This window comes from Acomys russatus, chromosome 17 (assembly GCF_903995435.1).
Source record: "Acomys russatus chromosome 17, mAcoRus1.1, whole genome shotgun sequence".
Lineage (NCBI taxonomy): Eukaryota > Metazoa > Chordata > Mammalia > Rodentia > Muridae > Acomys > Acomys russatus.
Genome location: NC_067153.1, coordinates 55,484,961 through 55,497,843, shown reverse-complemented (window position 1 = coordinate 55,497,843; position 12,883 = coordinate 55,484,961). Strand labels below are relative to the sequence as shown.

The window sequence follows — 12,883 nt, the reverse complement described above, 5'->3', positions numbered from 1 at the left end:
CATGAGGGTTGGAGATGTAAGCAACAGCCCCTAGGCTTGATCCCCAGATGCAAGAGGGGTGAGAGAAGCAAAGCAAAAAAATTATTTTTGCTTTGATTTTGGTTTTGTTTAAAGAGACACAGTTTCTCCGTGTAGCCTTGGCTGTCCTGGAACTCAGAGATCCAACTGCCTCTGTCTCCCAAGTGCCAGAATTAGGAGTGCATCACCACCACCCACCAAAGCAAAATTAAAAAAAGAAGTCTTCCATTACAATCATCACCAAATACCCTTTTCAACACTCCTACTTTGTGGTAAATCCAATAATCCACAAAAATATTTCCCCAAGTACATGCTGAGGTAACTAAAACAAAGCAAGTATTTTTCATTTTGTTTTTGCTTTTTGCTTTGTCTTTTTTGTTTAAGATAGGATTTCATGTACACCAGGCTGTCCTCGTACATGCCCTGAGAATGAGCTTGAGGATGCTCTGCCCACACCTCCTACATGCTGGGGTTATAGGGTGTGGCACCACGATAGACCTCTATCCACTTTAAAATTCAGACAAAACCTTCAGATGTGAAACAAAGATGAAATTACACCATACCTCAAACTCAGCAATTTCACCCAAGTTATTTTCATCTGACTTCTCCAATTTCTCGCTAGCCCACTTGCTTTCAGCCTCAGCAAGTTCCTTCTCAGTTAGCCTGCTAGGTTTGTCTAACACCTAGGAGAAACAGAAAGACATCTTGGTTAGCATTCTTTTTTCTTTTTTTCCCCCTAAGACAGGATCTCTCTGTGTAGCCTTGGCCGTCCTGGACTCGCTTTGTAGACCAGGCTGGCCTTGAACTCACAGTGATCCACCTGCCTCTGCCTCCCGAGTGCTGGAACTAAAGGTGTGCACCACCATGCCCGGCTCTTGGTTAGCATTCTTAAAGGCCTCTAACATCAAGAAGCACACTGCATTGAGAGCAAGCAATATCCCTTTTTCATTCATCTAAAGGACCAGTGCAAAAAACAAAATATATACAAATTGTATGCAGGATGCATATAACATCATGCTGATTACAACATTCTTTAATTATGTTCAAATTAAACTTTAAAATGGTTAAAGTTCATTGAGGTAAATTTTTTCTAAGAATGCTTTTATTTTTTAATGTTTAAGAAGGGATTTGTTTTGTTTTGTTTTGTTTTGTTTTGCCTGCATGTATGTCTGGGCTTCACATGTGAGCTTGGCGCCCCACCCAGAAGCCAGAACAGGGCACTGTATTCCCTGGAATTAGAAATGTCTAAGACTGTACGCCACCATGTAGGTAGAAGGAATCAACCTCGGGTCCTCTAGAAGAGGCACCAGTGTTCCTAACTGCTGAGCCATTTCTCGACCCTAAGGTAAATCCTTAACGTGTAAGAAAGGCCCAGATATGTTATCTTTGAAATCTGTGATTCCTTTTCTTTGTTTTTGGGGTTTTCTTTGTGGTTTTTAAAAAAGATTTATTTATTTATTTATTATGTATACGGTATTCTGGCCTGCAGGCCAGAAGAGGGCACCAGATCTCATTATAGATGATTGTGAGCTACCATGTGGTTGCTGGGTATTGAACTCATGACCTTTGGAAAAGCAGGCAGTGCTATTAACCTCTGAGCCATCTCTCCAGTCCCTGTTTTTATTATTTGAGACAAAGTTTATCTGTGCAGCTATGGCTGTCCTGGACTCATTCTGTAGACCAGGCTGGCCTCAAATTCAGAGATCCACTTGCCTCTACCTCCTAAGTGCTGGGATTAAAGGCAAACACCACCATGCACACCACTGACAAATCGATTATACTAAGACATATTTGAAAAAGATTAGTGAGTTCATGGCAGAAATATAAAGACAAAGAAAATGGCTTTCTAGCTCCCTAAATTCTGAAACGGGATGGCGCTGTAGGCCAATAAGTAAGTGAGGCTACAGAGCATATTAAAAACCCTTCTAAGATCCTCCATCGTATTTCTTACAACAATGTTTTCCAACCATGTGCCATCACCCCTAATCTGAGCCTCTCTCTCACTTCTCTAAGGGGTAGCAGGGACTATAAATATCTACTCTTTCCAGATGACACTCTATAATGATGAATCTTGATTTTTCAGCTTGGTGGGATATGGCATCAACTAAGAAATATGGCTCTGTGGGTCTTTAAGGCAGCCTCCAGGAAGGACTGACTGGGTAGGCTCGTGGAACCTTCCAACAGGTAGCCTACACATGAAGTCAAGGGAAGGGCAGTGCTGTGGCTGGCATCCTCTATAGATATCTGAGCCTGGCTTCTTTGGCTCAGATGGGGCATCAAGCCACAGCCTACCCAGCCACTGTCATGCAAGCTGCCCTTCTGTAACATGTACCCTGTACTGGTTCTATTCAACAGCCCAGAAAACCTTGCTAAATGTACAGCTCCAATGAAAACAAACAAACCAAAACCACCTCAGGAGTACTGGTACACTGCTATGAAGAACTTCTATACACCAACCAAAGAACTCTACGGAAGGGACCTGGGCAGGCCGCACTACCTCACATTAGAAGACAAGAACAGAAGGATGGTAGCCTGTCTAAGCTCACTAACAAATACTCAGGGCACTACAGGCTGACCATGGGTCATATTCACCATGATATAAAAACACAATGTTGGGAATGAAACATTTTTTCCTCCAAATATACTTGACTAGTTTTACTTAATTATTCAGAAAAACTGCAGGTCTCTGTAAACTTAGGAATGGCTCCAAAAAGTTTTCTGTCATTTTATAACAAGAAATCAAAATGAGCAAAATAAAGGGAAGCCATAAAAGAGGTCTTTTCTAACATATCCACGTCTGCCTGAGAAAGCTCATCACAGGGCAATCACACGGTCTAGAGGCAGCCACAGCAGAAAACTGGTCTGCTTAAGACAGTTTTGGTGGTTGGAGAAATGGCTAAAACAGCTTAGTGCATATGCTCTTACAGAAGACCTGAATTTCATTCCCAGCACCCATGTGGTGGCTCACAATCACCTGTGACTCCAGTTCCAGGGACTCTGAAGCCTCTAATCTCCAGCACTAGCACTCACGTACAAAACCCAGGCACATACATAATTTAAAATTTTTTAAATCTTTTAAAGAAACAAAAATCAAAACAAAAGAAGACAGCCAACCCAAAGTCAGCCTGAGGTTCTAGGCCTCTCTGCACTGCAGTGCACAATTGGAGGAGGGGGCTGAAGCCTTGCATGTGATGCTCCCTGCATGGCTCCCATGCACAGCATACAGATCATCAGGCTTATATTCCACAGATCTCTCTAATATCACCTCATTTCAGACTAAAATTATTAAGCCTTCAGAAGACAGAATTTGAAGCTTACCTCCAAAGTATATTGCACAGCCACTAGGTAAGCTTAAAGCCCTCATTCAATTCTCTACCCATCCATAAGGTTTTGGGTCTCAATCTGCAGCCATGGCTGGCTCATGCTTATACAATCCTCTTGACTCAGCCTTCAAGTGGGGACTACAGGCATAAGGTGCCTACCCCCCCCAAGAGGTTAAAACAGGATCCTAAGACATTATTAGAAATATAAGTCATCAAATATAAAGAAAATAAAAGCATATTCAAGAAAATAATGTATATTAATTTTTAAGAGAGGCTTACGTTTTCAGAAGAATTATAGAGCAATTCCAAGCTAGTGATTTATGAGTTTTTGTAGAAAATAAAGCAAACCTACCACAGCATCCTTTTCATCTTTTATCTACCCTTTCTAAAAAAGCCGTAACGCTTGCAAGAAAACGCCCTCATCTGAGAAGGTAATCCAATAATTCAGGAGGTGGGTGCAGGGTTATAAAGACCAGCCTGGGCCACTACTTAGTAACGGCCAATATCAAAAACACTTAAAGACAAATGCTTCAAAGACTTGGCTTTCTACGGTCGGGAATGTAGGTGGGAAAAATTTCTGTCCACCATCAAGGGCAAGGACTGCAAGTCCACCCACTGCCAAAGGAAAGGAAAAAAAAAAACAAAACAAAGCACCTACCTGACATTCCAGAATCCAGAATTTCTGACAGGACCCTCGTGATAAAATCTGTCACAGAAAGATCACTTTTTCCCCTCAGACTGACAGACTGCTGTCCTTATAGACCTACACCAGATTGTCAGGTAATAACTATTTCTGCTAAAAAGTCAAAAACATTAAAAACAAACCAAGAACAAAAAGTAAAGAATATCTAGAGCAAGTTATGAGCAAAAGAAGGGGCGTGGGGCTGATAAAGGTAACAAAGTAGAGACATGGGCACTGCCTTCCCAGGGCACTTTGAGGTGCTGGGAAACGGCAGCAACTGCCACTTTAATTATTTGGCTCCTGAATCCTGATTTTCCTATAGAACCAAGAGTTAAACCTACCAACCCTTCGTATGAGTTAGTAAGAGAAAATGCTGAATATTAAAATTAAGCAATTTTTAAGTACATGTTAAGCATCTGCGTATGTCCTCAGTTTCCCAAATAAAAGCAAATCCTATGAATATACACTCTATTTAAATATCTATTTCTATTTGTTTATGGTGAAAATGAGCAAAGACTACATAGAAACCCTATAGGAAAATATTAATGAGAAAAAAACGATGATTTATTTTGGCTTCTGTAATATTTTCAAGTTGTGATGACATAAGATTCAAGCTTTCAGATAGGTTCATTAGCACCATAGGAGTCCATGGTAATGTTTGTGCTGGGCACCCCATCATCTTTCCATTGTGTTTCTACCTAACTTTTGAAAAGTAACAAACCTTGGATGAAGAAACTGCTGAAGAACTTGAGGGAGAAGTATCTCTTGAAGTTTTCACAGACTGGATGGATCTCTCTTTACCTATGTAACAATGTCAAGAAAGAATACAGGAAAAGAAACAATGTAAGATGTTATTTTCCACTTCTAATTTTGTAGATGAATAGGAAAGTCATACGCAATTTAACACTGGAATTTTTAATCACATTATTATTTTAACATCAAAATCTACCTCTTTTAGTAACATCACAAAACATTAAAGTAATGTAGAATGAAATAATGTCATAAATGACGGTCTAGCCACACCAATGCCTCTGGTAAGTGTAACTATAGAAATGCTGATGAAGGCAAACACACTTTAATTAGAGTGTCTCCTCAAACTTCCTTGCTATGCTCAGCAAGCTTCAGAGACTCAGGCTTCTATCCACCTGGCATGGCAGTAAACAAGAGCTCTTCCCAAGGTCTCAAATTCAGGACCTCTCTTGACAGCAAAGGCTCTGGGCCAGGGACAGCTCTGCTCTACCCACTGTGGCCCTGGGCAGTGTTCCTGCCATTTTCTGTTGCTGATAATCTTTAATATATGACAATGTACGTACATGTAATGTTATTATAGTTAGTATGCAGACACACAGAACAGTCAGTTAAGGGGTAGTTCGAAGAGTGCTAGCCACAGGAAATTTACCAGATACTCCTAAACATTCACACTATTTAAAAGAATTTAGAAACCCATTAATTCAGAAAACTGATCCAGAGCCAAGCATGACTGATGTTAACAAGTATTTTTGTTTAAAATAAATCTTTGTGAGATAAAGTCACTACTATTAGTCATTTCAGATACTTACATGAAGCTGCAAGGAACCATTTTTAGTAGAAACATAAGCCAGAAAATATGAATATTACTTTAGCAGGTTCAACAACCAAAACCTTAATTAATCAAATTTAGTTTTTAGTTAGCTAATTTAGTTAAGCTAATTTATTTAAACTTTTTAATAGCAGTTTATAAAAACTACTAAAAGTAAGCTGTTCCTGGGTTTAAAACATCTTACTAATATGTTTTTAACTTCTAATCACGCCTGTAATCTTAAATTCTGGGAAAATTACCAATATTACTAACACAAAGTTGTTTTAGAAAGTGGCCACACAAATGCTGTCAAAGCCTAGAAAGGGGGAAATCCAGGAGAGTCGGCAAGAGCAAAAGCAGCCGCCAAGCCACCTGCAGTGCAGCAAAGCCAGTTAAGCAAGCTCTGGAGCCTCAGGCTTTCAACCACCTAGGGTAGTTGGTGTTAGGCAGCTCTTCCCAAGGCCCTGAAGACTCTCAGCCAGGGACACTGTGTTCTTCCCACCCTGGCACTGGGCAGTGTGTAAAGATATTCTGATTGTTTTCAGTGACCAATGTCAAAAATGATGGATGCCTTCTATGAGTGGCAGCCCCACCCATCAACAGAATCATCGGCTTCAATAGCACTGAGGCTGAGTGAGGGGCAAGCCCTGCTCGAAGTTTAGTATTCCAGTTTTGAAGTCTCAACAGAAGCCTAAGACTCTTGTAGTACTATAATCCTGGTACCACAAGTTCCAGGCCAGCCAAGGCTGAATAGTGAGACCCTACTTTTTAAGATAAATAACCAGATTAAAACAAACAAACAAACAAACCTGATACAACCATCCTGACAATCTCCAATAGCCAAGAACACATTTCAGGCATTTCTTAATGTATTCCCAATGCATGTGGTAAATTAAATTTACAGCACTGTAAAGTCTACCCTACTGTCAAAAGCTCCTAAAGCAGAGGTTCCCAACTTGTGGGTCGTGACCCTTTTGGGGGGGGGGGGGGAATCACATATCAGATATTCTGCATACCAAATATTTATATTACAATCCATAACTGTAACAAAACTAGTTATGGAGTAGCAATTGAAATAGTTTTATGGTTGGAGGTCACCACAAAATAAGGAACTATACTAAAGGGTTGCAGCATTAGGAAGGTTGAGAACCACTGTCCTAGAAGAACAAGTATGAACTTTTTGGGAGCTACAGTCTCCTCAGCCTGAGGATTTAGGAACATGAGTCAGCACTTGAAGTCAGGTAGAACGCAACCTTATTTTACTACACGTTGGGTACAATGTCTTCTTTACCTAATTCTCTTAACCATTCCTTTGAAAGATGAGGTACTGAGCCAATGAGCACAGTCCAGGCTAACTAAAGGCATACTTACGTTAGGTAGCTAGTTGTGTGTGAGTAGGCCTGTAGGTCACTCTTTGGGGATAGACTCCCTCTCCCCAACACAACATAAAACTAATAACTAAACTGGAAAACTCCGAGCAATGGTCAAAAATGGCATGTGAGTTTCTGTTCTCACCTGGAGACTGACATGCGGACTACCCACAGGGTCTGAAAATCACTGTGTAGCCAAAGGAGATAGACACACACTTACTGTAAGAGTTAGTGTAAATGGGCTTTTTTCATCTCTTGTGCAGGTAAACACTCTTCCAGGCAAACTGAAATGCTAGAAAAGTCTTTGTTTAAATGTAGCTGGGGAAATGGTCCCTTTGGCCACTGGCCATTCTCACCCTTCAAGCATCTCCTTTCAATTCTGTACTCAGCCCCACCTATTACCTCATATAGTACCTTGTATGTGGCTCATCTAACTGTTAAAAGTCTCAGGGATAGGGAGCTACGGGACGGTCAGAGCAAAACCCTTGTGCCAATTACATACTCAATTTGCATCAGCTAGAATACAGGAAAGAAATAGCAACAACACATACACAGTCTCAGACTTTGCCAGGCCAGGTACGACCCTAGAACCTTTCTTGATTTCAGACGCTCAATGGCTAAAGGAAGCAGACATCAACTAATCTCGGTACGCAGAAGCAGAGGATTGCTGTGGGCAGAGACACGGCTTATCACGCACACTCATTTATACCTGCTGTATAAACGAGTGGACAAGCAAAAAGCAAGGAACAAAGACATAAACACAGACGACAGCGAAGTCGCAAAGGAAGCAGAAATCCCTAGCTCCCACTGCCAACAGACTCATTCTACAGGCTCAATCCTCCTGTGGCAGCTGTTCAGGAATGGCTGGCCCAGACAACCAACCAACTACCTGGCTGTGTTGCTTCACAGCCCTGGGGACAGTGAACTAGATAGACAGCAGTAAGACACTTCTCCCATTTCAAGTAACTTCTCACACCAAGCCTCCCACCCCTTCAAGATTCCAGATCAGAACCTAGTTCCAAACTCACCTCTTCCTGGATTTGCTTCATTCTGCCGTTTGTAGGACGCACCGACGCGCGCGGACTCTAGGGAAAGGTGGCAGGGAGGAATGAAGAAACCAAGGCAGAACAGGAAAAGTCCACACGTTCTGCACACTGCAGTGGCCACTCAGAGGGTCAAGAGACACCTGGTGGTTCCTAAAAACCATTTTTTACAAACGAAATGTATGCTTATCTAAGTTAACTGACAGCAGATACAAAAGAGGCTTTGTATGAGCCCTTTACCCTACCTAAAATCGGGTCTAGTAACTATCTTATTACAGGAAAGACACTAGAGTTTAATACCACACTAGAGTCTCACAGGCTATCACCTATTCAGAGAGCAACTTGGAGCCCACACGTGACTGTGTGTGCACTAAGAAAAGCTTCCTCGGGGGTCTCTTCCTTCTTCCTCAGTGCTGCCATCTCTTTTGCAGCATCATGGCTGCCCTCCAGCCTCTGGTGAAGCCCAAGATCGTCAAAAAGAGGACCAAGAAGTTCATCAGGCACCAGTCAGACCGATATGTCGAAATTAAGCAAAACTGGTAGAAACCCAGAGGTATGGACAACAGGGTGCAGACAAGACTCAAGGGCCAGATCCTGATGCCCAACATTGGTTATGGGAGCAACAAGACGACCAAGCACATGCTACCTTGCGGCTTCTGGAAGTTTCTGGTCCACAATGTCAAGGAACTGGAAGTTCTGCTGATGTGCAACAAATCTTACTATGCTGAGATTGTTCACAATGTTTCCTCCTAGAACTGAAAAGCCATCATAGAAAGGGCAGCACAGCTGGCCGTCAGAGTCACCAATCCCAACACCAGGCTACGCAGCGAAGAAAATGAGTGGATGGCTTGAGTGTGTGTTTTATTTGTAATTAAATAAAACCACAAAAACTGCCCCCCCCAAAAAGGAAAGCTTCCTCTTCCACGTGTCGAATCATTCAAAAACCCACAGCTTACTAACATCTTCCTGCCAGAAACTGGTAACCTGCACTCAAAAGTTCTGTTAAGTTCAATTATCTGCCCCCTCCTGTGATATTCCCATGTGTATACACACACAAAATTGTATGTCTCCCCCTTTCCACTACCCATGCTGACCGGTCTCCTGTCAGTTTGTTTCTCAATCATAAACTGTCAGAATACAGAAGGGAAGTTTTAGTTCAGGTAAGTGGAAGTGTGGGGAGGAGACCAGCCAAGGACAGCAATAAAGGATCTCAAAACATCAAGTAAGCAGCATTTGTCCATACCAGAACCATGAGGTTCACACTCAGAGATATGGGATCACACACATATCAGGGGGGTAAGGAGAGAATCAGACAGTCTACTTACTGGAAGGTTAAGTCACCAGTGGAAATAAAACACATTAATAGGAAAGCTTTCTAACTTGCTCAACAGATTTACCAGTACTCTAATATTACAATAACTAAAACTGATTCTCTCTACAAAGTCTCTCATACACGGGTTTCCCTCAGATACACATTTATGGCCGTCATCCTGGCTAAGCCCTTCATTATGCTATGTCTAAAAATCTCAAAACACCTTGTTATCTTCTTATACAGACAAAACCATCAGAAATAAAAGGGCCCAAAATAAAAAGCCAAACCCTCAACTCAACACCAGATCCTCGCTACTTGGTGCCTGACCTAGTAAACTGTTATGAAATAAATTCCTAATAACTCCTGAGCGTCACCCCACATCGCCTTTCTCAAAAGGGAAAGGTGGCATTACAGAGACTCCGCCATAACAGGATTTTGCACTTGCCTACAAGTTATAGATATAAAAATACATTAAAAAGAGAATGATTTTGGGTAGGAAACCATTTGTTTATAGTAAACTGGTTTCATCCTGAAGTTTAAAAAAAAAAAAAAAGGAAAAGATGATTGCAAATAGACATTAGGGTTGAAGAAAGGACTCTGCAGTTAAGAGTACACAGGACATGCCTATGAGGGCATTATCTGGTTGATTAGGTCAGCTGAAGTGAAAAGGCCTCCCTACCCTAATAAGGACACCACCATTCTTTGGGCTTGGGTCATGGACTGCAGAAAAAGACAAGCTCATTATAGTGCCCATCATCCTCTGCTTCCTGATGCAGATACCATGTGACTAGTTCTCTCAGGCTGCTGATGAGAGGCCTTCCTCACTGGGATTAGATATATTCTTGGACAGTGAATCAAAGAAAATCCTTTCTCCCTTAAGCTAAAGGTCTAGACAGTTCATGACAGCAACTGTTATTACATAATTAAAAATACTTTTAAAGTAAAGAGTACATAGGCCTCTTCTGGAGTCAGTTAGATTCCCAGTACCCACATGAGGCAGCTTACAATCCCAACCCCCAACTCAAGCTCCAGGGGATCGCCACAGGAGCCTGCACTCATGTGTGCAACACACATGAAATTTTAAAAATGAATCATTAAAAAAAAATAGGTAACAAGCCAGGCATGGTGGTGCACACCCGTAATTCCAGCTCTCGGGGTAGCAGAGGCAGGTGGATCTCTGTGAGTTCTAGGCCAGCCTGATCTACACAAAGAAATTTATCTTGTAAACATACAAAAAAGAAAACTAGAAAATAGGAAAAACTGGACAGTTAATGTATGTTACAAGATGGAAGTTAAACCAAGAAAAGTAAGGATAAAAAGAGGATCCATTTGCTCTGTGAGTACAGAGGTATGTGACCAGCTGCTGCAAGGTCCTCTCTTGACGACTTCCCTCAAACTGGTCAGTACACAGAAGGGCATGTAGTTGCAGTCCAATGGACCACTCTCCAACTCCAGCTGAGAGAAGAACTTAGCAGCATTAGCCACGCAGTACTGGCTGTGCAGACACAAAAGGTGCCAAGATATGAGGGGGTCAGAGAGTCTTTCTTGCATCACAATTCCAGAAACTCGTTGAAGCCGAAAAGGGGAAACCTAAGTTGAAGTAGGGACCTCGGGATGTTGGAGATGCCAGGTCCAATGGTGTCCACTGAGGAAAGCTGCAGTCGTGGAATGGAGTCAGGTTACAGAGAAGTCAGGTGTGCTGGAGGCAGCAGAGTCGGGAGGAAGGCGACCTAAGCCCCTTGGAGCCTGAACATGTCCATCACAAGCCCTGGTGACAGAGGAGCTACAGGAATGTGTTTGCCCTTCTGGAATTTTGAGGCTTCCATCTGATCACTCCTTGTTATGAGGTTCCCCTTCTGAGGTGGGAAACGTTCCCTCTATGTCACACTATGTATGTGTGTATGTTTGTGTGTGTGTGTGTGTGTGTGTGGGTGTGGGTGTGTGTGTGTGTATGTACGTGTGTGTGTGTGTAGCTTGCCTTGAGTCTTTGCTGGGACTTGGACTCTGGCAGGAACTGTCAGACTGTGGGGCACTATCAGATGGTTGTGAGTCCAAGGGGATGAAGGTGGAAGGTTACAATGGCTAACCTCTGCTGTCAATCACTTACTAGATCAAACCAGGCTAACAGGGATGGAAACTCCACCCTTACTGGGTGCCGCATTACACATGTTAGGGTCACGCAGGAATCAATACAAAGGAGAAAGCAAACTGAACACCATCTTGTCACTGTTCTTCACTCCCTGGCTGTAAATGCCATATAAGTGGCTGCCTCAAGCTCTTGCCCTAACATGATGGATCGTACCTTGAGGAACTATGAACCAATAGAAATGTCCCGCCTACCCTCATCCCCACCCCCTAAAAAAAAATCAGAGAAGAAAAAGAAAAAGTGATAGAGGCTGAAGAGATGGCTTAGTCTATTAAGTGCTTGCCTTGCAATTACAAGAACATGTGGTATTGTGATTCACAGAACCCACATTTTTAAAGCCAGAGTAGTTGTATGTGCTTATAAGCCCGGTGCTGGGAAGACAGAAACAAAGACACCCCAGAGGGTCATAGCTATCAGTCTAGAAGTCATGTGTCTGAAGAACACCACCCATAGTCAGCAAGACTGTGATCCATCTGGCAATGAGAAACTAAAGCAGCCAAGACTTAGTAGCCCCACTAAACAACAACAGGCAACGGCCACCTACTGGGTCAACACCCAACAGGAAGATATAAGCAAACTAAGAACATTTCAAATAGAATTCAACCAATCTCCAATCAGGATTTTCATCCTAACCTGGTTCAGCTGGGAACTGATGTCCTAACTGCTCTAGACAGACAGACAGACAGACAGATGGCCAGCTTCACTCAGTTACTCAAAGATCTTCCACTGAACCTCAGGCAGCATAACCAACAAGTACCAGATTCATCTTTCACATCCCACAGCTTACCATAAATTTTACATTCTGTTACTGCCATATCCTTAAGATGCTCAATCCTTCTGGGAGGCAGCTGACCTCACCTATAGTGCCCCATCAGATTTTCAAGATTCACTCCTTTCCCAACCAGGGGCCACTTGGTTCATAGATTAAATGCTTTGTGATAAACAGACACAGACTTTCAGTTTTGCAGTAAGTTGCACATAGGTCTTAGAATCTGGGCCCATTTGGGTTAATTCCACAACAGCAGAAAAGCTAGATTAATTGCCCCTACTTTAAAAAAAAAAAATCTAGAAATGTTTTAAAAGTAAGAATAGTGCTGGTTTATTGACGTATACTTGAGGTTTAGTCCTATTCCTACCAGTTGATAAGAGTTCACTGTCACCATCTTGAAGGGCTCTAGAGAGCCCAAGCCTGGCAAACATGGTACCAACAGGCCTGGCCCTTCTCCCCGATTCCCTCTGCCTTGCTGTAAATATAAACCATTAGCGTACACCCCTGAAGCTATCCACCAAGGCCTATTCCCTTATGTGGCCACTTTCTCCTCCTGAGGCTGACCACCAAGATATCAAAGCACTGAAGTCCAACAGTCAAAAGCCCGCTTTTAAATACCCCAATTAGCCTGTCCAATCAAAACTAATACCTCATACTTAAAA

General features: G+C 42.4%; 1 protein-coding gene and 1 pseudogene across 4 annotated transcripts in view; one reads left to right on the top strand and one right to left on the bottom strand.

Moving 5' to 3' along the window:
- Pphln1 (periphilin 1) overlaps window positions 1–12,883 on the bottom strand; it is a 60,216-nt gene that overhangs the window by 8,406 nt on the left and 38,927 nt on the right. For 2 of the 4 annotated variants that reach the window (XM_051160245.1, XM_051160247.1), the window contains 3 exons: window positions 7,980–8,036; window positions 4,745–4,824; window positions 582–701 (listed from right to left, as the gene is read on the bottom strand). In XM_051160245.1, the coding sequence (XP_051016202.1) occupies window positions 582–701; window positions 4,745–4,824; window positions 7,980–8,036 (257 nt within the window). The remainder of the gene's footprint in view (window positions 1–581; window positions 702–4,744; window positions 4,825–7,979; window positions 8,037–12,883) is intronic. The other 2 variants (XM_051160246.1, XM_051160248.1) reach the window with 1 other exon arrangement.
- Window positions 8,430–8,846, top strand: LOC127201775 (60S ribosomal protein L32-like; annotated as a pseudogene).